We start from the raw sequence: 27,946 nt of genomic DNA on the forward strand, positions 1-27,946 counted from the left end.
TGAGTTAATGTGTACAGACAACTCAGTATGTGCAGGTGCATACCATCCCTAAGATGTAGATAAACTGAAGTCATTATTAACATTCACCAAGAACTTTTATTTGCACTCTTACTAAATACAACAGTCAGGTAAATCAACTGAATTATTAGATCAGATCATTTTAATCTCACAACTTTTTTTCAAATTTTCAAGTTCAGATCAACATTAATCAAAATGTTATATAAATCAAAGACTGCGTTAACTAAATAATTCAATTAAACAAACAAAAAAATAAATAAACACAGCAGCAATGCAAACATACAGCGTTGGGAATTGTGAAAAACAAAAACTGTCTTGTTCACGTTTGGCATAATTCAGATGAAAACTCACTTTTTAAAAATATCAAGCAGGGCATTGCTCTCTTTCAACTGCTTTATTATCTCCATATTAGACTGAGCAAGACAACGTGTAAGACAGAGATTGGCAAATTTTTGAACGCTTTCACCCTTCTTGAAGGTTGCCCTTAAAGACTTGAATTCGGTGGGTTTGCTGTTGCCAACTCAGCAATGGGCACTTGCATTACAATTGTGTTCCTGTCGATCTTGACTTTGTTGTATGCTTCAGCTTTACTTAAACCATCCCTAACCAGTTGCAAAACTTTGTTGTAACGATTGATGGAGTCTTCAGGGATTCTTACTGCAGAAAAAACAAACAAACATCAAATTATTTGCAATTAGATATTATAAACTTAGGTCTAAATATACTTTTTTTGTGGTGGTGGGGGGGGGGATTATTTACATCAATATTTACCTACAACACAGTTTTTTGTAAAAGCAAAAAAAATATATAATTTTCTGTTGTAATTTTTTTTCTCACACCTTTTTAACTATTTTTGTTCAAATATATGCAGCCTTCATAAACAGAAAACCTTGTTTTTAAGAACAAAATAGTACTAACCCCAAACTTGAGATTGGAACTATGACCTGTAAATACTAACTCGACAAACTTCACATTAATTTAAACCTGTCTAGTTTAACAAGTGTGACTAGTCATTTTTTGGCCTATATTTTAGATATCGAGTAGATTTTGATCTACAGCTCAAATTCAGCTTTTTTTAGGCAAGACATCTGTTTGTACAACTATAAAACACATTTTAAACAAAAATGCTTGCTATGAAAACAATCTAACCTGCAAGTGGGGATGATTTATATTAATAATTATGTTATTTGTTATTTTTTTAATTAAAATATGCAAAAAGGTACATAAATTGGGATCATACAAATACAAAGAAACATCAACAAAAAACAATAACAAAACAATAAAAAACAAACAAACAAAAACAACAATATAGTCATGTACTGGTAGGTGTGTGTGTGTGTGTGTGTGTGTGTGTGTGTGTGTTTGTGTGTGCGTGCATGTAAAGGTAACTTGGTGGACAGGTCAGAGTACATACATAAGGAACAATAACAGTCAATAAATGAAGCAAGTATCGCAGATATAAGTAAAACAGATCGTCCAAGGTCGCTCTGGCCGCCCTGGCGATAACCGTACGTTCACACCGAAAGCGGCGAGAGCGTCAAAGTAGCCGGAAGTCATTCATTTTCAATGAGAGTCGGCGGCGATAAGCGGCGAGGAGCCATGCGGAGCGTCTTCGCTGGCATGAGCGTCGAGGAGAGTTGAAATGAAGTCAACTTTATGGTAATGAGCTATGACACGGTTCGGCGGCAAGCAATCAGAATGAAGACGTCCATCGCTTGATAGCAGTTCAGAGAACACAGACCTGTGAACTTTGGTTCCGACCACAGTTGTTCCCAAGGGTTTGATTATTTATATATTAGCGAGTTTTGACGCTCTCGCCGCCGGAGCTGAAGGCAGAGAGCGTTACCGTACTTTCACACCGAAAGCGGCGAGAGCGTCCAAGGTCGCTCTGGCCGCCCTGGCGATAACGCTCTCTGCCTTCAGCTCCGGCGGCGAGAGCATCAAAACTCGCTACAATAATCTCGTATTTAAAGGAGCCGTTGCAGCATATCAGTTACATTCCTGCATAAAACATGTTTCTAGCGTGCAAATGTTGCGCACTTCTTATCAAATTCATACAACAATGGAAGATCAAGTTGCGTGTGGTGTGGCTTTGCTCTATTTATCCAATATGTCCTTATGTCTGAAATATCCTGAAGCAGCAGTACTGTTTTGTACTGTCACATCGCGTGAGATTCCCGCTTTTTTAAGATAAATTTATATAACATTAATGAACATCAGTAACTCACCAGTAACTTATTTAATGTATGTTCCTGTAGGAAAAAATTGTAAATAATTGGAAATCCGGCGACCGCAATAACCAAACCCTTGGGAACAACTGTGGTCGGAACCAAAGTTCACAGGTCTGTGTTCTCTGAACTGCTATCAAGCGATGGACGTCTTCATTCTGATTGCTTGCCGCCGAACCGTGTCATAGCTCATTACCATAAATTTGACTTCATTTCAACTCTCCTCGACGCTCACGCCGAAGCGAAGACACGCCACGCTGCTCCTCGCCGCCGGCTCTCATTGAAAATGAATGACTTCCAGCTACTTTGACGCTCTCGCAGCTTTCGGTGTGAACGTAGGGTAATACAACAATGTCTACTTATACTACTTCTACCGCAATCACTGCTACTACACTGCTACTACACCAACAACGACTATTACTACTATTGCTACAACGACACCTTTACTACTTCTGCTACCACTATACCAACGACATCAACTACTTCAGGAACTACTTTTCAATAATCACAATTACAATCGATACTACTAAAATGACTACTACTACAACTACTACTACTACACCAACAACGACTACTACTACAACGACACCTTTACTACTTCTGCTACCACTATACCAACGACATCAACTACTTCAGGAACTACTACTTCAATAATCACAATTAAAATCGATACTACTACAATGACTACTACTACAACTACTACTACTACACCAACAATGACTACTACTACTACTGCTACAACGACACCTTTACTTCTTCTGCTACCACTATACCAACGACATCAACTACTTCAGGAACTACTACTTCAAAAATCACAATTACAATCGATAGTACTACAATGACTACTACTACTACAACTACTACACCAACAACGACTACTACTACTACTGCTGCTACAACGACACCTTTACTTCTTCTGCTACCACTATACCAACGACATCAACTACTTCAGGAACTACTACTTCAATAATCACAATTACAATCGATACTACTACAATGACTACTACTACAACTACTACTACTACAATGATAATAAAAGTAAAATTAATACCATTAATGATAAAATTATATTATTTGTTAGAAGTAGTACTTTAAATCACGTAAGGGCAGAATTTTTTAATTTCTGACTTTGAATTTCTGGATAAACTATACAATTAAATTTGGAAAAACATACCTCGTTTAATATCGATCATTTTTGTCTTGGATTTCTTCTGCCTCTTTGACTTTTTACCCTTTTTCTTCTTCTTTGCTGTAGGTTCAGAATCTGATGAGTCTGTTGATTCTGATGAATCTGAAGATGTATCAGTGGACTGATTCTTCTGTGATGTAACAATAGTGGATGATGATGCAGTCAGGGCAGGTGAATTAACAGTTTCACACCTCAGACTAAGGGCTATGACAGAGAACAAATACAATGTATTGAGAACATAAAACTACAAGGCATTAAATAATATAAATACACTTAATGTAGTGATACTTAAAAAAGGTGGATTTCTTTTTCTTAATCTTTTTATAATATATGCCAAATACGTGAGCGTGGTCAACAACCATTCATATGATAGTGTATGTAAAATATTGTTACCTTAATAAAAAAAAAACACACACACAAAAGTTAGCATAACACGGAAACAAAAATGAACCATCCTCCAGTCTTGAACGGAGATAATTCCTGTCATCCATCAGAAAGTCAACTTTCTCTTGCAAATGAAGTATCTTCTCCTTTTGAATTTAATTTTTTTTTGGCTTGTTCAAGAGATAATTGTGCAGTGGGTGCTCCTTTTAGAAAAGAAACCAGTTATGTAACTTTGCTCGAATGAATGACTGAATGACTACACATTGCATCTTACATGAACTAGGCATCATTTAAAAAACATGTATACTTAAATACAGTTCACCCAAAAAATTAACTTACTCAACCACAGGTCATCCAAGATGTAGGAGGCCTTTAGTCACAATTTATTTTGATGGTCCGTTTGTTGATTTTAAGTTACATTACATCTACATGCCAATCTCTTTAGATACATCTACATGCCAATCTCTTTAGATTATAAGTACACTGTTAGGTTGGGGTTAAGGTTAGAGTTAGTGTATGTTGACATGCACTTGCAAAGTTTCTTATAGTGAGTTAAATGTCTGTTGAACGAGCAGTATCAACAGATATTAAGCAGACAGTCTACTAATACTCAAATGGACCATCAAAATAAAGTGTTACCAGCCTTTTTTCTTCGGTAGAACATTTAGGAAGATTTTTAGCTGAGTCCGTAGCGATTCATACTGTATAATGCCACCGAACAGGGATTTTTTTTTTTCAGATTAAAAATATGCACATACAAACTAGTACAAATCAATAGCTTTGGCTCGTCATGACATAATGAAGTCTTGTAAAGAAAAAAGATCAGTCCGTGTAAATTTTTGTTTACATTATTTACAATATTATTAGCTATCGTTATTGAATGATGTGTATAAATCACATCTTCTTTAATGTTCTACTGAAAGAAGGGAACAACTCACTGCAGGTGAGTAAATTAACCAGATTTTTTTTTTGGGTAAACTATCGCTTTAAGTCAACATGTTAAAAGACTTACAAGTAGTGTAAAACAAAAAGTACCAAAAAATTTAAATGTAACTATATTTGTATTATTTTTTTCTGTAATATTCGAAGTAATATTTAGAAAAGACTACCAACAAACCTGCCGTGTCCCAGGTTGGCTGTACAGCAGTTTGAAGAAACAAAACAAAACAAAAAAAAAAAAATTATATGTATTAAAATATAAATACATTTATGACAACAGTAGAATAAGAAGTCAATATCGATTGTAATATAAGTGATATACATAATATGAAATATCATGAAAGTTTTTGCTATAAGTAAAACTTAACTTTAACTTTATGAGTTTTTCCTTTTTTTTTTTCTAATTCCAAATATACTTTGGTTTTTGTGATGTTGTGTAAAATAAGTTGTAATCGCTTTTTTTTTACTATCTGTCCTGACAAGGATTGTTTTTTTTCATAAATAAATATGAGCAAAAAAATTACAAACTGTTTATTTTTATACATTTAAAATGTATTATTAATATAGGGGCAATGCGGTGGCGCAGTGGGTAGCATGTTCTCTTCACAGCAAGAGGGTCGCTGGTTCGAGCCTTGGCTGGGTCAGTTGGCAATTCTGTGTGGAATTTGCATGTTCTCCCTGTGTTTGCGTGGGTTTCCTCTAGGTGCTCCAGTTTCCCCCACAAGTTCAAAGACATGTGGTATAGATGAAAAGATGAAATGGGTATGCTTAAATGACCATAGTGTGTGCTTGTGTGTGAAAGAGTGTGTATAGATGTTTCCCAGTGATGTGTTGTGGCTGGAAGGGCACCTGCTGCGTAAAACATATGCTGAAATAGTTGCCGGTTCATTGCGCTGTGGTGACCCAAAAAGAAAATGAAAAAATATTAATATAGGGCTGGCAAATCACATGGGTACTAGGGTACTCTTTACTGTGTGTGGATAACCATGCCATTCAGCAACCATGAAAAACCCTGTTAAGATAATGGTTAATGGTTCAAATTTTATTTCACAGCAATGACATTAATCTCTATATAGTTATAAAATTAAAACAAAATAAATCAACATAAAAAAACTTAATTTGTTCAGCTACAGTAGGCAGTAGGTTTATTTAACATAGTAAGAAATTCATTCATTTTCTTGTCGGCTTAGTTCCTTTATTAATCCGGGGTCTCCACAGCGGAAAAAACCACCAACTTATCCAGCACATTTTTACGCAGTGGATGCCCTTCCAGCCGCAACCCATCTCTGGGAAACATTCACACACCTGCGACCCAGCATCCTTCTTGCGCCACTGTGTCGCCCAAATGATTAACATTATCAAATAAACCATTCAGGTGATTTACTTACCACCTGATGAGCTTGATAGATTTTTGGACTGAACCCTTTTGCATGCAGGTGAAACTATTTGGAAGCAAAAATAAACTCAACTTCATTAAAAGGAAATGAACCCTTCGCTAAGCCCCGCCCTCCTTAGTTACTGTTGCTACGCCTGTCAAGCTTTTGTGCCTGGCACGGCTTTTTCAATGTGTGTGCGCCGGTTTCTGACATTGCCAGGGATATAATGTCATTTTTGGTGAACAGGTGAGATATCCAAGAAAGCCAGACAAATATATACCCCCAATTACAGGGGTATATTCAACACATAATAGGCAACCGATTAGAGAATAAATCAATCAAAATTGAAGCTACCTTAGCCTAGCCACCTTATACGATGACCATTCAACAGCTTAGCTCAGGGGTGGGCAAACTCGGTCCTGGAGGGCCGGTGTCCTGCACAGTTTAGCTCCAACCCTAATCAAACACACCTGCTTATAGATTTCTTGTGATCTTAAAGACACTGATTAGCATGTTCAGGTGTGTTTGACTAGTGTTGGAACAAAACTCTGCAGGGACACCGGCCCTCGAGGATCAAGTTTGCCCATCCCTGGCTTAGCTCATGCTCAGCAGGAGAGGTGAAATTTAAAAATAATCTAATAATAACTAATAAAACCATGATTTCTCGATTTTTAGCCAAAACCCTGATTAATTGTTGTGTAATGAAATATAGCCTTACTAACCGGCGAGGAAACATGCATGGACAGTGCTTTTACATTATTCATTCACAGATAGAAGAGCCAGAAAGGAAAACTGATGGATTTGTGCCGAATATTAGCATCAATGACCCATAATAATGTACAGTAAGTTACCTATAACTGTCAGTATGTTTGTGTGATCTTTTTATAAAAAATGTATGAAAAACAGCTGCTGGTACAGTATATTGATGGCAAGTGCTCAGTTTGTGATCATATCTCGGTTTTGTTCTGTTGATTTGTAATTTCAAATATTCATAGCTTGAAATAAGATGGAAATATGAAGTTCAGTAAAGTTAGCAACAGATTCGCAGATTCGTATTTTCCGGATCAATAACTCATGTCATTATAACCTATTCACTATTAGTATGACTAAGTTACTAACGTTATGGCGGAGGCTTAAACGGAGCATTACTTAATATATCGAGCGAAAAAAAAAAGGAAAAACAGCTGTGAAACATAACCAGCTATGTGTTTTTGTAGGAAACACAGTTTAGATCTGTTTATGGTAAGAGGTGTGTGAGTTATTGCTGTCTGTCTATCACTGAATGTGTCAGGAATATCAAAACAAAACCAACTTAGCTCCGCTCCTTTAGCGCCCCTTACACAACTTGATCCACGCTGGCATTTCTCCTCTTGGGTTTTAGGTTTTGAAAAGGGGAAAAAAATTTCACCATCCCTCCAAACTTTAAGGAGACCGGGTATCAAATTTGCACAATCTATATGCACTCGCTCGAAAGCTTGACAGAGCCCTTGCGCGTAGCTACAGTTGCTAAGTCACGATTGGTGGATGGCGGTTTTTGGGCGCGGCTTAGCGAAGGGTCAATTGCATAAAAAGTATACAAAATAAATTTGAACTGTTCAGGTCTCGAAAAACATGTTGACACCACAGGGCTGTCATGTATCTTCCAATCAGGATAATAAATCTATGATTAATATTGAATTTAAAAATTACAAGATTGAAAAAATATTTAAAATTCAACAATTTGTCTTTGTTTTACAGTAATGTACACATACATCTTATATTTATGTGGAAAACATTGCAAACAAACCTGCTCTATCACTGGTTAATGATTCAGCAGGCTGAAGACCTGAGCAGGTTGGATCACTTTCCACTCTAGGCTTCTTACAAATTGGTAGAACTATGGGAAAACAAAATTTCAACATGAACAAAATGAAGAGGTGGGTAAATACCTGGAAATGCATTCAGTACCGCATACAACAAAAAAAAAAAAATAGATTAGGTATACTCATAAAACACTGCATAATCTGTAAGAAACATTAATTGACTCCAGTTACAAATCCAAAAGGAATTAATTTAAGTGTGGTGAGTGATAATTATAAAATGAACCATGCAAGTAATTTACTTACCACCTGATAAGCTTGATGGATTTTTCGACTGACCCCTTTTGCGTGCAGGTAAAACTATTTGTAAGCAAAATAAACTCAATTTGATTAAAGGTGAATTGCATAAAAAGTATACAAAATAAATTACAACTGTTAGGTCTCGAAAAAACATGTTGATGCCACAGGGCTGTCATGTATCTTCCAGTCAGGCTAATAAAACTAGCTGATTAATATTAAATGTAAAAATTCCAAGATTAAAAATATATATTTTAAATTCAACAATTTGTCTTTTCTTTTCTTTAATGTACACAAATAGGCCTTGCTTACATTGATGTAGCAAATACTGCAAACAAACCTGGGGCCTGTTTCAGAAAGGAGGTTAAGTGAAAACTCGGAGTATATTAACCCTGAAATGAGAGAAACTCTGGGTTCTCCGTTTCAAAATGACAGGTTTGTTAAACTCGACAAAGCAGGGTAAGTCAAGCCTGTTTCTGAAAGAAAGGTAACTTTAACTCAGAGTCAGTTACCGTGGTAACTTACTCTGTGAATCTAACCTGGTACGGGCCAGGTTTTATTTTCTAAACTCTGAGTTTCTGTCGTTCTCCTCCCCTTTTTTAAAGATGAAGCGGTATTTCTCGCCTTAGCCTTACGTCTCCACACACCTATTTTAGAGCCCATTTTGGAGATGTGCATAAAAATGATTGATGGAAATTGATGGAAACTTTTGAAAATACGCATAATAAAACATGTGCATAAATGAGTAGGCTAAACTTTTATTTTATAAGAAAAGATGCGCATAAACTACGAAGGAAACACTTTTACTGAACAAATTACAGTATGTGCATTAAAGGTTTGTTAGAGATGATGATGATAAAAATTTGTGTGAATGGACAAACCAGCAGACTGAGCACACAGTAGAACATCTTAAATGTTGTTTAGGTCATTCTTAAATGCCATAACTGTTTGTATATTAGTATTATTGTATATAATTAATTACCTCTGAGCGTCTGGAGCGCGTAAAGATCTCCGCGTCTCATGGCTTCAAACGCCCCCACGTGTTCATTGTGTGTCAGCATTGTCATCTGAGGCACAAGTACATTTATTAAATAAAAAAATAATTGGCTCAGCTTCTTCTACCGCAGTAAATTCTGTTTTTACTGTTGATATTTGGCGCAAGTTAATCAGGAAGTGACGATTTTGTTCTCTTTGACTAGTTGGATGAAAACGCTGCTTTATTCGCATCTTTTAGGTGTTATTCCAGTTTTGCACAAATTTATGTAATATATTTTGATGGAAACATAGATATTGCCTACATTTTTGTCACACACAGAACAAAGTCACGTAGCCTACGAGAAAGGCTTGTCCTTTATTCATAAATAATTAGCTTAACCTTTGACATGTACTGTTACTAGATTAATGGGATTATTATTCTTTCTAAAAAGTATTTTTAGCACTGCTTACCTTCTAAATGTTACATCAACATCACTTGATCAATAAAAAGGCAGACACACAAGTACACTGTTAAATCTATTAAAACTGATAAACGTGTATAAAAGTTTAGAAAAAAATTATAAACGTCACACATTACTTATTTTGTTATACTTAAATATTTAAATACTTTAAATTAAAAATTATGCATTTACTTGAGCAGCTGTTTTCTCACGCTAACTGTCTGTTTCATTGATGGCTGCTTCTTTTTAATTATATACGCTCATATTTGCTATAACTTTGCATGAGCAGATCAAATTCAGCCGGAGAAAGAAATGGTGATCTCTTTTTTTTAACATGTTGCCATAGTCACTCGTAATATCTGCGCTCTATTGGTAATGTCTTTTTATAGTCACGGTGTGCGCGCTTAACTCTGAGTTGGTCTACTCAAAGTTGATTGATCTAACTCAGATCAGCTGTTCTGAAACCAAAAACTCTGAGTTTTTAATCTCTCGATAAATCAACTCAGAGTTCAAGTTTAAACTCCGAGTTGGTTGAACCTCCTTTCTGAAACAGGCCCCTGGTCGTACCATTGTATCTTGCCGAATTAGGCCGAAATAGGCGGGGCTAGCGATGTTTCATTTGCGAATGAGTCGGCTCACTGAGTCGATTCTTTAAAGTGAACAAAGAGTCGACTTAAATCTTAGAGATTTTGTCTTTCTGTCTATTGTTTCCTCCTTACTTTCTTGTTTAATGACAATAGCGCACATAAACTCATAAATCCCGAGTTTATTTTCATAAATTAGAAACCGAAAATCTCGGCTCTAAATGTCCAGTTGTCCAAATGATCGGTTCCTTAAAAAGAGCTGCGATTCACTTTACTAGGCAGGGCGATTTATAATGGTGGCGGGAGTTTCGCGCTTGCGAGTCAAACTCGGTCTATTGGAGGAAAACACAAACAATGCTACTGACAAAATCTTGCTTTTTGAAACTCAGAAACCATCTACTAAAAGGAATCTCAACCTCATTAAATGGCTTCAAAGCAAAAGGTTACTGGCAAGCAGAGTACATTGCTCAAGGTGTGGTCATGGCATGAAGTTCACGAGAAATCATAGAAAGTCAGACGGTTTTCATTGGTGAGTTTTGGTCAGTTTATATATTTTGATGAAAATGTTTTTAATGCATGTTTTAGTTCGAACTTACTTGGAAATATTGACCCTTATAGGACATGCAGACATAAAAGTCACCGGGGCAAGAAAACCAGTTGAACTGTGAGAATTGGATCTTTATTTGAGAAATCAAAACTCAGCTTGTCGTCATGGCTTATATTCATTTACAAGTAAGTCTATTTTAAGTTCCTTATTAAATGTTTGTGCAGTCAGCATTGATATTTTCAACACATCCTTTCCGTTTTTTTTCAGACATGCAAAAGCTTGAATTCAACAGTCCCATAGGTCCGTGGTCCGTGTACGTTGCGTTCATTCGATTTTTGATCTTAAACGAAATTTAAAAAACGAGGAAACGGCCGTTTTTCGTTTTTTTATTTGGCTAAAAAAAAATTAAATAAATGATTTTGGCTCGATTTTCTTTTTTTGGTTTAGGGTAGGAAAACGGATAAATGACTTTAAAATTCATTATCCACATGTAGGCGGTTCTAAAACGCCCATTTCCTCTGATTGGTCAATCAAATCTGGGCTCCTGACGTCGCCTTCAAAATAACAGTCCTGTAGTCTTCGTCCTCTGCGGATCAGCACACAGGCATTTAATATATTATATTCAATATATAATATATTAGCAGTATTATTAGACATTTATCATTACAATTTATCATTACTGTTATAGTTCGCCGCCAAATTTGCTGCTATGCACCTGATACTGAGCAAAAGATTTGCGAGCAGCACTTGGTTTGCACGATTGTTTCCAAGCTAGGCCTATAGTAATAATAATAATAATAATAATAATATTAATAATAATAATAATAATAATAATAATAATAAGCCTTCCTTTCGAGACTTTCGCTGGATTAATGTCGAGTACAAAATATCTGTTTTAACAGTTTTCAGTATTTTGTGATTTTTACTTTTTTATTATTTATTATTTATGTATTTATTTGCATTGTCTGGGCTGGTGTTGTATATTATGCTACAAAAACTTTGTAATAAACTGTGTTTACATTAATTTATCTATAGCCTATATTATTTCTTAAACATTATATTACTTCAAAAGTCCACAGAGCAGATATTAGGTCCCATAAATGAACGATGCAAGAGTCGGATCCAACAGCCAAAGAGAACTATTATCTTTATTTTTTTCGTTTAAAATAACTGTTTAATATACATAATACACCAAATTTACGTATCATTTGAACCACATACTAGAACATAGGCCTATGCCTGATACATTCATTGCATATGCATAAATTATATAAAAACAGCAGTATAATTATTTGACATTAAATTAACGTCACTGCCAAACTTCTTGCTGCTATGCTCCTGATGCTGAGCAAAATAAAGCCATTTCTGAGCAGCACATTGCATTATTGTTTCCGAGCTAGGCGCAGCTTTATAAATACGTGATTATTTTCACGTATTATTGTGATGTAATTAAAACAAGACCTATTTAACAATAGGAGAGAAAGCGAGAGATGGATAGATGGATATGCGTACATGTAAGGATGAAAGCTTAAATTCAGCCGAATATTAATTAAATACTTTAATTGGCCATATGGCTGTTTCCGAACACTGCCTTTTGTGTTTTATTTGGATATTACAAAATTAAATAGTCAAAATGTATTTTTTTACCATTCTCTCTTTTTACCATCATCATCATCTCTCTCTGGCTTTTTTCAATAACAAAGAAATATATTTCAAAACAACACTTTAAAATGTATTACTTACGCTACATTATTAATAGATTTACTGTAGAGCTCAGCAGTTTACTCCGTGAATTCGCAAGAGTTACATTATATGGGAGTATTTTTTAAGCGCTAAAGTCTACATTTTTATTTAATCAGGTGGATCAGGTGATAGGATCAGTTATTATTGCTTATGCAAACGTCATCTACGTTCTGAAAAATAATAAGGTGTTTTAAAAATGTGTATCTTGACAAACTGGCACAAATTTGGATATAAAAATCTTTCATCGTGGCCAGACACGCGCAATCTCTCACAATGAGTTTACTGCACAAGTTGGAGGATGTTGTTCATAAAAAAAAGCAAAGACGGCTCCTTCAAGAATATAAGATTTTTAATTGTTTTGTAAGTGCACTCAGGCATATGTTTTTGCATATCACTATAATTCTTTACAAAAGATTGATTAATTATTCTGTTTTCGAACTGTACATTTATTCTTTACCTGTTATGTTATTATGTGGGCGTGGTTAGAGGTCCGCTCGCGAGTTCAATGAATGTATTTGACACAGTAACGGAAGAGGAACAGAGGAAAAGGCAAGTGCACATCGCGATGCTTAGTCGACAGTTTAAAGAATTATAGCCAACAAGATTACAACCACACCATTCCAAGAGCAAGCAGTTTGACTGAATCTTATCAGATGAGAAGAAGATGTGGTGTGATTTGCTTCGGAGTTTGACATAACTTTATAACCACACACATACACAATCACCTGCAACTGCATAAAAATTTACAGCAACATTTAACTTCATCTGATAACTTGTTTTAACACAATAACTCCTCATTTTACATTATACGTTCATGGAATATGAAAATACGATCCCGGCAAATGTTGCATAATGGCATAACTTCCACGGATCGTCTGCTGAAGTGATCGCTTATAAGGTTATTCTCTAAAACTATGGGACTTGTTTCATCACTATATTACAACTTCTCAGTATTAAAATTATTGTCATTCTTATGTGATAATTGTTTACCATTTACGTGGGCCTATGCTATTTTGTTTGATTTGTATTGTGATGATTATGTTTACACATTAATCATAAAGAAATTAATACATTGTTTAAACATAATAACTTGTGTCTGACCTCTTTACTCTTCTTCTATTCTTTGGACATCAATATATCCTTTAAGGTGGTATAGAACCGTACAGTTATCAGTGCATTCATACAGGCTTCAATACAAATTCTGTATATTTTTTTCAAACTGAGTTAACCGGGGAATACCTTCATTGCTGCAAAGAGTTTGTAAGGCTGTCCTGGCTCATTCAAATCAGGGAATTAAATCGAAACTGACAGCCGCAATGGATGATTTTGATATTAATAGCCAATACAGTTTAATTTAGGCTACTCTGAAACAGTGAATATTTCACTTTAATTTTATTTATATTATTATTTTATTTAACAAAAAAATTGTGTTTTGGCACTGAAGCCAGGCCTATATAGGGGACCTTAAATATTGTTGTTTGTAGTTAACTGGCCAACAAAAAATACATTAAAATAAGATATCTTACTTATACAAATTATACCAAACAAAATTTGTTCCAAAAAGCTCATCTTTCCAACAAAAAAAGCCTATATGAAGTGTATTTTTTTGTTAGGGCCGGTCTGCTATACAGTGCTGTGGATGAATTGTTTTGCTAATAAGGATTTAATTATAGGCCTATGCTCCCTGTAATTTCTGTATTACAAACATTTACATTTTAAAGTTATTATTTTACGAATTATGTCATCTGCCTTTTCCTCGGTGCAGATCACAATCGTAAAACTGTCGTGCTCGGAAATCTTGCTCAGCATCAGGTGCATAGCAGCAAAAATGGCTGCAAACTATAACTTTTTTTAATGATAAATTGTAATGATAAATGTCTAATAATATATATCAAATAATAATAATTAAATGCCTGGGTGCTGATCCACAGAGGACTACAAGACTATTATTTTGAGGGCGAGGTCAGGAGCTCAGATTTGGTAAATAAAAAATTAATAATTATAATTATATGTTTTTGTATAATTTATGCATAAGCAATGGATGAATCAGGCATAGGCCTATGTAGTATGTGGTTCAAATGATATGTAAATTTAGTGTATTATGTTAAACAGTTATTTAAACAAAAAAAAATTAAGATCATCGTTCTCTTTGACAGTTGGATTCTACTTGCATCATTCTCATCACCTGCAGCTGCTGCCAAAGTGAAACACGGCGCCTAGCTGCGCCTCCCTCATATCTGTAGTAAGATGTCCAGCTTATAGGCTAAAGATAAATTGATAAAATAACAGAAAATGCACTGACAGTTTATTACAAAGTTTTTGTAGCATAATATACAACACCAGCCCAGACAATATAAATTAATACATAAATAAAAAAAATAAAAAAATCACAAAATACTGAAAACTGTTAATTTACAGATATGTACTCGACATTAATCCAGCAAAAGTCTCGAAAGGAATTGGCTTGCTGCGTGAGAGAAAATGTGTGTGTGTTCCAATGAACTCTTATTCTGGCCCTGCTAACAACTATAAAAATAAAAACTAAACAATAAAAACTATATAATAATAATTAATTATTATTATTATTATTATTATTATTATTATTACTATTATATAGGCCTAGCTTGGAAACAATCGTGCAAACCAAGTGCTGCTCTCAAATCTTTTGCTCAGTATCAGGTGCATAGCAGCAAATTTGGCGGCGAACTATAACAGTAATGATAAATTGTAATGATAAATGTCTAATAATACTGCTAATATATTATATATTAAATATAATATATTAAATGCCTGTGTGCTGATCCGCAGAGGACGAAGACTACAGGACTGTTATTTTGAAGGCGACGTCAGGAGCCCAGATTTGATTGACCAATCAGAGGAAATGGGCGTATGAGAACCGCCTACATGTGGATAATGAATTTTAAAGTCATTTATCCGTTTTCCTACCCTAAACCAAAAAAAGAAAATCGAGCCAAAACCATTTATTTAATTTTTTTGTAGCCAAATAAAAAAACGAAAAACGGCCGTTTCCTCGTTTTTTAAATTTCGTTTAAGATCAAAAATCGAATGAACGCAACGTACACGGACCCGTGTACATTTTGTTCATTTGTTTTCCATTTTCAAACGGAATAAAGGAAATGGAGAAAACGGCCGTTTTTCCGTTTTTCTTTTGCTCACGAGAAAACGAAAAAACGAGATTTTGGCTGGATTTTCGTTTTTTGGTTTAGGGTAGGAAAACGGATAAACGACTTTAAAATTCATTTTACACATGTAGGCGGTACTGAAACGCCCACTTTCCTCTAATTGGTCAACCAAATCTGCGCTCGTGACGTCACCCTCAAAATAAAAGCCTTACACGCAGGCTTTTAATTATTATTATTTAATTATATATATAAACAAAGTTTACATATTCTATCATTTGAACCACACACAGTTAGCAGGCTTACATTCATTGCGTATGTATAAATTAAATAAAAACGTAAAGCAGTATTCTTAGACATTTGTCATTAAAATAAGGTCATAGTTCACTGCCAAGCTTCTTGCTGCTGTGCACCTGATGCAGAGCAAAGAAAGCCATTTCCGAGGAGCACCTGGTTTACATGATTGTTTCAGAGCTATTGTAGGCCTAAATAATAGCCTACTCTGTATAAAATAATAATTTATTATTATTATTATTATTATTATTATTAGGCCTATTATTATTAGTATTGTTATTATTATTTACTTAGTTATTCAATGGTTGTAAGAACACATTGGACCCTGCATGGGGCTATAATAAATGGTACCATTTGTTTCTATTGGATTTTCTCCTATTTTAATTTAATATATGCCTTTTGCCTATTGTAAATATTTATTTGATAATTAATACTTTTTTATTGCAACGTCAAAGTAGGCCTGTCTTATTATTATTATTTTTTGTTAATATTTTGTCGTTGTTGTTGTTATTATTATTGTAGCAGGGACATAGCCACAGGTGTGGCAGAGTGTGCTGGTGCCACCCAAAGTGGCATCTTGCACCTGAAAATAGATGCCTTCGCGCTCAAGCGCGCGCAAGAAACTTGCACAGGCAAAAGTAATGATGAATGTGTTGAAGGAAAAAAAAACATTCTAATTATTTGTTAATAAAATAGTGCAACATTATTCTCAGTCAGTGTAAGCTGAAAAAATTAAGATCGCCAGCATTTCAAGGGTGGTTTTATTTTTAGTTCATTGCTGTCACGCGCTATATTTCACTAAGGCTGCATGAGACTGCGCATCTTGCTTATTTTCTCTATTTTACATAAATAACATATTATACAGTCCAGGTTCTACCGTTCTAGTGAGTGTGGGGCATTGCTTTACAGTGGTAAAGTGGATTATTTCTTGGCAAATTCATAATGATTCACTTTGTTTAGTAATAAATTTCATAGTTATAAAATAACTACATTTCAAGAATATGTTAACACTTTCAACTATTTAGGATTATTTATTGCATCAAAAGTAATTTCAAAGTAACATTAAATGTACGTATAAACTGCTTAATTTGTGTGTGTAAACACCTAAGATGCAAAAAGCTTATTTAGACCAGAATAGGCCTACTAAATGCAACGGTCAATGTATGTAAACTTATGACCTAAAATGTCTTAAATGACTAAATTTAAGTCTTTTTAAGTTTTTAAATAATTTAAGTTTAACATAAATGATTTAAACTTTAAACTTCAAATTAACAGAGTATGGCAAATAAATTGTTTATTAAATGGAGGTCAGGTGTCTATCTTATTTATAATTATTAAATATTATGACACTATAATTCAGTGGTGTATTGGAGAGTACGCACCTTTTAATTAATTAATTTTAAATAAGTGGTTTATCCTAAATAAAATGCAATGGGATCGGTGTGCAATGAATAGTTTGAAAACCCCTGGTTCAGACTAGACGAGCTAGCTGTCTGTGCGCTGCGCTAATAACTTGGCATTTGCTCTTTTCGGTGCTGCCAGATGCATTTATAGTGCATAAAAAATAAAAAGATAATTTGGTAAAGCGCGCGATGCGCGCAGAATTAAGCGCACTATACGCATATGTCGAATTAAGTTATCTTTTTCTTTAATCAAGACTTTTCCATTCGAGGAATTACAGTTATTAATAGCTTAGTCCTTACAAACGATCAGTTTATAAAATACACAATTTACGGATCAAGCCATAATGAAGAATAAGAAGAATATGCAACGCATAATCCTTGAATGATCAGAGCGCATTTATATAAACTAGCTATTTTATATAATCCATAAATATTAAAAAACATTATACATTTAAAGTAATGGAACATTATATGTTATAAAATCTAAACTATTATTTAGGCTACAGGCTAAATAAAGGCGCCTTTTCGGGGCTGTTCAGCGCGTGCGTTAAAGAAAAGACATGACACAATCTCTATAAAAACTTGTTGTTTATTTACAATATCTAAAGGGATATAAAACATCTAACATGCATCTCCATTCTCAACGAGTTTCTGTGTTCTGCATCCTTCACAGACCGAGGTCTCATTCCGAGGTAATCTGTAAATATTCTCATTTGGTTCTGGCACATTCTTGATTAAAGGTGAAACTGACCGGCGCAACGGATGATTTGTCATCTAGAGTGACTACAGTTATAATACAGGTTATGGAACTATTTCACTTTAATTTCATATTATTATTTTATTAAACAAACAAAGCAGTTTTTGTTTTGGCTCTGCATGCAGCGTATTGGATCTTTGAAGCATTGCACTTCAAATGTTATTCCTTTTTTTTTTTTTTTTTGTATTTTTAATATTTTTAATTATACAACACAAAATTGGTTCTAAACAGATACATTTTCCTATAGGCTATGATGAAGTGTATATTTTTGTTCACACAGGTCCTATACAAAACTGTGTGGATGGATGATTTGTTTCTCCGTGAAAATCACTCATTTAATAAGCAAAACAGGCCAAAATGTTGTTTAGCTTGCATCAAACTGGATGGACAATTTACAAACATATTGAATACAAAGGCTGGTTATTTTATGCAATGAGGGACAATAGGCCTATTACAAATTAACGAAAATTATTTGCATATTAAAACGAAAATATATAATACAACAACAGATCCTACCTCGTAAGAAATGACTTTAGATAATGTAAATAAGCATCAAGTTTTTTTTTTTGAGATTGTGTGTCTAATTCAGTAGTGTAGTGCGTTCGCGTGGGTTTCCTCCGGGTGCTCCGGTTTTCCCCACAGTCCAAAGACATGCGGTACAGGTGAATTGGGTAGGCTAAATTGTCCGTACTGTATAAGTGTGTGTGTATGTGTGGATGTTTCCCAGAGATGGGTTGTGGCTGGAAGGGCATCCGCTGCGTAAAAACTTGCTAAATAAGTTGGCGGTTCATTCCGCTGTGGCGACCCCAGATTAATAAAGGGACTAAGCCGACAAGAAAATGAATGAATAATGTGCAATACTAATTTAAAATACTTATCACTAACCTTATATGTGAAATAGCAGGGCCCTCTGTAGCACTTTCTCAAGAAGAGCAAATGTCAAATTATTAGCGCAACGCACATGTAGCGAGCTCATCTGTTTGTCGGAACTACTAGACACAATTTTTTTTTATCAACTATAATGTGTTTAATTAGTTAATTTGAAATTTATTTCATTATTCCAGCAATAATTGTTGAGTGAAAGAATGTGCTAGAAATATGCATTGCGGCTCCCTTTATTGTAAAGGCTTATTGCACTTAAACTTTTTTAGGTTCGGCTCTCGAATTAGTAAGGTTATGAGTAAATGTTATTTGAAATATTTAAAGCCTGCCATCTAGCCTACAATAACAGCAAATTTAATAATAAAAAAAAATAATAAGACAGGCCTACTTTGGCGTTGCAATAAAATAGTATTAATTATCAAATAAATAATTACAATATATAATTAAAATAGGAAGAAATAAATGAAAACAAATGGTACCCTTTGTTTTTATGGCAGGGCCCAAAGTGTTCTTATTCTGGTTCTGCTAACAACTATTAAAAAGAAAGAAAAAAAAACACACCAAACAATAAAAACACTAGTAACTGATAATAATAATGATAATAATAATAATAAGTATTATTATTATTATTATTATTATTATTATTATTATTATTATTATTATTATTATTATTATAAAGCCCTTGTTCTGAAACAATCATGCAAACCAGGTGCTCCTCGGAAATGGCTATCTTTGCTCTGCATCAGGTGCACAGCAGCAAGAAGCTTGGCAGTGAACTATGACCTTATTTTAATGACAAATGTCTAAGAATACTGCTTTACGTTTTTATTTAATTTATACATACGCAATGAATGTAAGCCTGCTAACTGTGTGTGGTTCAAATGATAGAATATGTAAACTTTGTTTATATATATAATTAAATAATAATAATTAAAAGCCTGCGTGTAAGGCTTTTATTTTGAGGGTGACGTCACGAGCGCAGATTTGGTTGACCAATTAGAGGAAAGTGGGCGTTTCAGTACCGCCTACATGTGTAAAATGAATTTTAAAGTCGTTTATCCGTTTTCCTACCCTAAACCAAAAAACGAAAATCCAGCCAAAATCTCGTTTTTTCGTTTTCTCGTGAGCAAAAGAAAAACGGAAAAACGGCCGTTTTCTCCATTTCCTTTATTCCGTTTGAAAATGGAAAACAAATGAACAAAATGTACACGGACCGCTCAGCCAATGCTCATGTATGGTTAAAAAAAAGTTTATTCAACTGTATACTTTTAGACAAAATAAACAACAAAAATTATACTTTGTTTACGTTTTATGTATTTTTTATGTTTTATGAAATTTACTTTATAACTTTTGGAATTGTACTTAATATTGCACTTAAGTGTACTTAACTTATTAGACAACTTAATAATTGACAGAAAAGTCAATAGTTTATTGGGATCTATACTTCTTAATTGGCAGATTACTCAATTTTTTTATAAAAACTACTTAAATTCTGTAATTTAACTAAAGCCTGCTCTGGTGAAGAAAAACCCATAACAAATATGCTAAGTATTCTTGCAGCCAAGCTAATTGTCAATAGGCTTACTTCAAATGTGTTGTAACTTGAAATAATAATAATCTTATTTTGGACTAACTAATTTTGTGCTAGGTAAGATTTATTTGGAATTAAATTATAACTCATACCTTTACGTGTATTAAGTGTACTTTTATGTTCTAAAAAAAAAAACTTAACTTATACTTAGTTAAGAAACAACTTAAAGTATTCTTAGTATAGGTCTATGAATGTTCCCACGCGAACACAGGGAGAACATGCAAACTCAGAAATGGCAACTGACCCAGCCTGCTTGAACCAGCGATCTTCTTGCTGTGAGGCAATTGTGCTACCCACTGTGCCACCCTGACACCCTTCTGTAACATAGGGTATAAAAAAAGATACAATGTTGTACCAAAGAAGGTACAAACCCTTGTCACTGGGGCAATACATTTTTTTGAAACAGAATTGCACCTTGGGACAAAGAAACAAATTTATACCATTGCAGTTTGTACTTGTGACATGTTTTGTACCAGTGGAAACCAAAATGTACGTTTTAATTTTTAAAACCTGCACATACAAAATTGTACCTTCATCAAAGGTACAAATCTGATCTATGAAGGTACCACTACAGTGAAAAGACACTTTGTACCTTAACAGTGTCAAATGTGTTCCTTCAAAAACTATTTAAAGGCATTTTGCTACAGTATGTGTCAATTTATTTTCAGTAAATATAAAACATCAAATAAATTTATTAAACAATGTTTTTTAAAAAAAGTTTCATTTTGTGTAAATGCACCTTTTCCATTTACAATAAAGAATAAAAAATACAAATGTTTAGTTTACAATACCTATAGTTTTGTTTTACCCATAGACTGTAAAATATATGGACGTAGTATCCGTGACGTCACCCATAGGTTTCTAAAGAGCGCAAAAGAAGCCACAAGTGGTGGGGGGCCAAGATGGCGTCGTAGCAAGTTGCTTTTGCTGTAGCTCTTAAAGTTTGCTCGGACCCGGGAATAAGTTCATGTTCAGGAACTAACTCAAATATGTTTCAAAAGTTATGAGCTAAAAAGCTATCGTTCTATTCGTTTATTTTCTTTTTTAGTTTTCTGTTTGCTGAGTTTGAAAGACGAGTGCTTTTGGTAGCTATATTTGCTAACTTAAACGTGTTGCTAAAACTGCTGCAAAGACTATGGACGAAAAAGAAGAAACCGTAGTCGCAATACACAGCTATGCAAGAAGAAATATAATTTCTGAAATGGATATACAGCCTGGGCAATTTGTGTCTTTACCTGAAACACCCGAACCAAATCCTGCCAAAAAAAGTAAACCAAGCTCTGACAGTCCTTCGGTGAGTGATGCAACGTTAATGAGATTCTTGCAGAGGATGGAAGCCATGCACGAAGAGACTTTGCGCCGAATTCATGGGGTTGAAAAAACGGTACTTGAAAACTCAAATTCTATTAAACAGATAATCAACTCCCTCGAGTTCCAAGGTGAAGAAGTAAAGTGCCTGAACGAAAAATCCAAAGAATTTGAAAGAAAAATCGAAAAACTAGAGAAAGTCAATGACAAACTTCGTGAGAGGTGTAATGATAATGACGCATACAAGAGAAGATGGAATTTACGTGTTGCTGGCGTTCCAGAAAAAACAGGGGAGAATGTAAAACAGATGATCATCGACCTCTTTAAGCAGGTTTCACCAAACATCGCAGCAGAGCTGCCCGTCGGAGTAGACATCGCGCACCGCTTAGGACCGAGATCTGCTTCAGAAAAATCCCCTCGCCGCATCATAGTCCTGTTTTCATCGCGATCACAACGGGACAGAGTTTGGAATGATGCCAAAACGTCAAACTATCTCAAGGAAAAGAAAATTAAGATCTTTGAGGATCTTTCACAGCAAGATAAGGATGCAAGATCTCTCCTGTGGCCGATGGTAGAGAAAGCGAGACAAGAGGGGAAGAGAGCTGGCTTTCACGGTCCTTTTGCTGTGATTGAGGGTAAAAGACTGACCGCTAAAGATGTAGCAGCTAACATTTAAAGCATGGTACTTGCTCAAAAAGCAACCTTTTCTGTTAGCAATTAGCCTTATAAATGTAAAGAGTGAATCTAAATCTAGTATTATTATTATTTTAATTATTATTTATTTTATTTTCGTATATACATATGTTTATTAAGAAGTGTTAAACTTATTGCACAAAAATGAATCTAAACTATTAGATAACTTATTGTTTTTTATTTATTTTTTATTTATTTATTTTATTATTTATTTATTTTTATTATTATTCAAATGTTTTGTTTTATTAATATTTTTATTATCATATATAATAAGTCTTGGCTCTTTTCTAGACTTCTAGGAAGTTTAACCACAATAACAATGTTAGTTATTTACTGAACTTGTACAGTAGTTATTTTTTTACTTGTAGATTATTCCCGGGTGGGTATTTGTCGTTGATTGCCTGTCTTTGATATAAGTAATATAAACAAGTAGATTTTCTTTGCTTCACAGGTTCTTTTTTATTTTAGTTAGTTTTCCTGGTGTTCCTGTTTAAATGTCATTGTCATTAATATCCTTTAACGCCAGGGGTCTCAGGGATAGTGTCAAAAGGAAAGCACTTTTTTTGTTCGCTAAAAAGCACAATTCAGATTTTTGTTTGATTCAAGAATGCCATTCTACTAATGATGATTACAGGTGGTGGAAATCTCAGTGGGGAAATGATATTTGGTGTTCACATGGCACAGAACACTCGGCTGGTGTAAGCATCTTCAGAAATAAATATGGAGGGGAGATATTAGGGTCAGATTCAGATAGCTTGGGTCACTTTCTCGTATTAGTGATTTCACTTAACCAACAAACTGTAATTCTTGGGAATATATATGGATACAATACTTCAACAGATAATAAAATTCTTTTTGATAAATTAGATGAAAAGCTTACATATTGGTCAAACAAATTCCCTAAGGCATTTATCATTTTAGGTGGAGATTTTAATGTATCTATTAACAATTTATTAGACAGATATCCCTCAAAAAGCGCAGCTTGTTCAAGTCCAACTCTGTTAGACCTACGAGACAAATTTGAGTTGGTAGACATTTGGCGAGAGAGATTTCCTAATAATGTGGAGTATACCTGGTCCAACAAAAGTGGCTCAAGTCAATCCCGAATTGATTTTTGGCTAATCTCAAAAGATATGGCTAAGTTTGATCTACATACTAGCATTCAATGTACACCTTTGACTGATCACAAAACTATCTTACTCAATACACCATTAATGGCAGATTACAAAATGGATCATAAGAGAGCCTCTTTGTGGAAATTGAACAGCTTGATATTAGAATCAGATGATGTAAAGGATAAAATTAAAGAGTTAATTGCTAAATATTGGAAAACAGCCACAACTCAAAATTCATTTTGTTCATATTGGGAGCTTCTTAAGTTTGAAATTGGTGTTTATTTAAGAAAAGTTGGAGCCGATTTAGCTTAAAAAAGAAAGATTCTTGAAGACAGCCTGATCAGTAGTTTATCTAAAACTTCTAATTTCGATGTCATGTCGTTAGAAGAAAAATCTGAAATGGTAGCTTTACAAACAAAATTAGATGATTTATACTTATCAAAGGCTAGGGGTGCTTATATAAGATCTAGGAAAAAATGGCTTGAAGAGGGAGAACTTAATTCTGCATATTTTTTTAAACTGGAAAAGCGAAATTATTCCCTTTCAACAATTGAACAACTACGTATTAATGGAAATATTGTTAAAGATCCTAAGGAAATAGCTGAATTTAGTGCTAGCTTTTATACAAATCTTTATAAATCAAGATGCTCAGAGGATACTTCTTCCTCATTTATGGACTCAATTAACTATTTAAAGCTTATATCTGACTCTGACTCTGAATTTTGTGATGGCAATATAACTTCGGAAGAAATACAAAGTGCAATTAAGAGTTTAAAAAATAATAAAGCCCCTGGGTGTGATGGATTTACAGCAGAGCTGTATAAATTGTTTGCTGATGATCTTACTCCATTTTTATCTAATGTTTTTAAAGAAAGTATTGAAAAAGAAACTTTACCTCCTACGTTGACACAAGGTGTCATCACACTAATTCCTAAACCTAAGAAAGATCTTAACAATTTGGACAATTGGCGACCCATCACACTCCTTAACAATGATTATAAGATTTTTGCCACAATATTTGCCAAAAGAATTAAAAATTGTTTAGATACTATTATAGATGAGACTCAATCAGGATTCATGAGGGGGCGACACATAATGAATAACATCAGGCTAGTTTTAGATTTGTTGGACTATAATGAGTTGGTGGAACATAATAGCTTTATTCTTTTCCTAGATTTTTATAAAGCTTTTGATACAATTGAACACAATTTTATTTTTAAATCAGCAGAAAAATTTGGTTTTGGTAATTTTTTTTGTAAAGCAATAAAAACACTTTATTACAATTGTAATAGTACAATTAAATTAAAATATGGCACTTCTCCCAGATTTTATTTATCACGAGGTATAAGACAAGGGTGTCCATTGTCTCCTTATTTATTTTTATTAGTTTCCCAAATATTCGCTTCCTTTATATCTAATAGTGGTCTTAATGGTATTCGTATAGCTGACAAACAAATTCTCATCAGTCAATTGGCTGATGATACCACGCTTTTTCTGCAAGATGTTAATCAAATTGCTGTAGCCCTTAAATATATCCAGATATTCTCTAAAGCATCAGGCCTATCCTTGAACCTTTCAAAATGCGAGTTAATGTCCATCAAAGAATGTAATCTATCTGAAATTTGAAATATTAAAATCAGAAATCAGATATCTTATTTAGGTATTATAATAACAAAAAATGAATTAGAAAGAGGCTCTTTAAATTTTAATCCAATAATTGAAACAACAAAGAAAAAACTTAATATGTGGCTCCAACGTGATCTGTCCTTAAAGGGTAGAATCTTACTATCTAAAGCTGAAGGTTTATCAAGGTTAACATACGCTGCTCTCTCCTTAAATGTTGATTCAGCCACTCTTAAAAAAATTGATACTATGCTCCTTAACTTTGTTTGGAAGAATAAAACTCATTTTATTAGGAAATCTGTACTCGGGAATACTGTAGAGAAAGGAGGCTTAAACTTTCTTGATTTCACAACATTAAACAATACCTTTAAAATAAATTATATAAAGAACTGTCTCAATAACCCATTGTCTATATGGAATCTGATCCCTAATGTAATTTTTTCCAAATTAGGTGGATTAAAATTTTTATTAATCTGTAATTATAATATTTTGAAAATCCCCATAAAATTGTCCCATTTTCATAGGCAAATGTTATTAACTTGGTCCCTCATATTTAAACACAATTTTACACCTCATTCATATATAATTTGGAATAACAAGAACATCTTGTATAAAAACAAATCTATATTCTTCAATAACTGGTTTAAAAATGATATAATTTATGTGTCTCAACTTTTCAACGATAGGGGTTTACTTTGTAACTACTCTGAATTTTTAGTTAAGCACGGAATTCCCGTAAGCCCCAAAGACTTCGCTATTGTTGCTGATGCTATTCCACAAGGTGTTTTTATGCTTTTTAAAGGACTTTCATTTCCAATTACTTTTCATTCAGCGGACCTTTGGAAAACATTTATTGGTAAAAACTGCCTTTCTTTATCTAAATCAAAATGCAATAAGAAAATAAGAGCCCTGTTTCAGGAAGATTTTGTTACTGTACCTTATGTAATGTCATATTGGAATGGTTTTGTGAATGATATTTCCTGGAAGAAAGTTTGGACATTACCCCACAAATTTTTTATAACAAACAAAATAAGAGAAGTTACCTTTAAACTGATTCATAGATGCTATCCAGACAAGTGTAATCTTAAAAGACTTAAGAATGATATTAACACCAACTGTTCATTTTGCTTAGTGAATCCTGAGACGTCTGTTCATTTATTTTGGACTTGCCCTCATTCAATGTCATTTTGGTGTGATGTTCTTGATTTTATAAAAGTTTATGTGAAGGCAGATTTTGAATTTACATATAAGAATGTTATCTTTGGTTTCCATGATTGTGAAAAGGAAAATAATACCTATTTCATGAACCTTGTTTTTTTGTTGGCCAAATTTCATATTCACAAGAGCAAGTGTAAACCTTTTTTCCCTAAATTTAAAATTGAAATGAAAATGTATTTTGAGTGTATTAAAGGATCAACCAACTTAAAAGCAATACGAACGAGGACTTTGATGAAGGACTTGGCACTTATCTTGGACTAAATGACTAAAAACCCCTGGATTGTTGCTGTTTAATTCATGACATTTGTTGTTATTGTTTTTCAAGCATTCAATAAAAAAAAATAAAAAAAAAAAGAAGCCACAAGTAGGCGCGGCAAACCGTCGCCATTTTGTTCGCACGTCATCACACCCACGGCAGGATACCAAACAAGGGCAAAGAGGCGGAGAGTGAGCGGAGCTACAGACACCTGCAGACTGTTTGCTTGGACCTGATTCAGACACACTTTACTTTGGGAGAACGCTTAATACTTTATCACCTGTGACTCGTTAGTATTCTGACCACTTGTGCTTGGTTGTACACTATATAAATAAAGTGTTTAGACTTTTAAAAACACTGCTGTAATACATTGAGCCACTAAACAATGTTCTTATGACGTTTTTCAACAGGAGGAAAACGCGAATTACTTCCAAACACTTCAGATATAGTCTGTGTTAATTAATGTAAGACTATTGATGAAGTCCTGCATAACACTTTATGACAACGCTTCAGATGACTGTCCTAGAGCCTACAGCTAATCAATCTGAAAGATTCAGAAGTGCATTACAGCTCTAAATATAAATATAAACGATAAATGATCTTAAATAAAACAAATACATGTATAGAGATGGTATATAAGTATATAACTTTACTCACATGGGAGGCGGAGGCCACATGAATGGTTTGTGAGCACAATTAAGTGCACTCAGCATGCCAAGCCATCTGATAATTGTAGGAAACAAATCCAAAAGGCAGTTGACTGTGTAAAGCCACATAAAACAACACAGAAATACGATAAATATGCCGAGTTCAGTGGCTAATCTGCAGGATTCAGCTGAGGTGACGTGACGGCGACCAGCGAGACCTAGCTGTCACTCAAGTGGCCACGCCCTTAATTATGCAAACTTAATATAAAGGAAACGGATGAGTTATAAAAAAATTCACCCCCCTCACAGTTGTCATGAAGGGTAATATTAGCTGTATTAACCAAAATCTTTTTTTGTACCAGGCTGTAAACACCTTTTTTTTCTGCTGTAAAGTTGGCCATTCTAAAAGTGGGCTCAATTGAAATTTGCTCTGTTTTGGAGCCAGGAGCAGCCACGACTAGCGGAATTTCGGATGAATT

At 34.1% G+C, this 27,946-nt stretch overlaps 1 protein-coding gene across 5 annotated transcripts; it reads right to left on the bottom strand.

The window, feature by feature from the left end:
• Positions 1-73: 73 nt before the first annotated feature.
• LOC137496680 (uncharacterized) lies at positions 74-27,926 on the bottom strand. Of its 5 annotated transcripts, XR_012387090.1 has the most exons (8): positions 27,478-27,698; positions 9,213-9,297; positions 8,240-8,293; positions 7,921-8,010; positions 6,147-6,200; positions 4,937-4,955; positions 3,421-3,639; positions 74-675 (listed from the first exon to the last, which is right to left on the bottom strand). XR_012387090.1 is itself a non-coding variant. In XM_073916573.1 (7 exons), exons 2-7 carry the CDS (start codon positions 9,295-9,297, stop codon positions 503-505), a joined length of 675 nt encoding a protein of 224 aa, XP_073772674.1. In that variant the 5' UTR covers positions 27,478-27,910; the 3' UTR covers positions 74-502. The 5 variants fall into 5 exon arrangements, 3 of the variants coding, with proteins under 3 accessions (XP_073772674.1, XP_073772675.1, XP_068080406.1); XM_073916573.1 differs by lacking the exon at positions 4,937-4,955 and having other exon boundaries at positions 27,478-27,910; XR_012387091.1 differs by lacking the exons at positions 4,937-4,955; positions 9,213-9,297 and having other exon boundaries at positions 27,478-27,926.
• Between the last annotated feature and the right edge of the window lie 20 nt (positions 27,927-27,946).

The sequence above is a fragment of the Danio rerio genome, chromosome 11 (assembly GCF_049306965.1).
Source record: "Danio rerio strain Tuebingen ecotype United States chromosome 11, GRCz12tu, whole genome shotgun sequence".
NCBI lineage: Eukaryota > Metazoa > Chordata > Actinopteri > Cypriniformes > Danionidae > Danio > Danio rerio.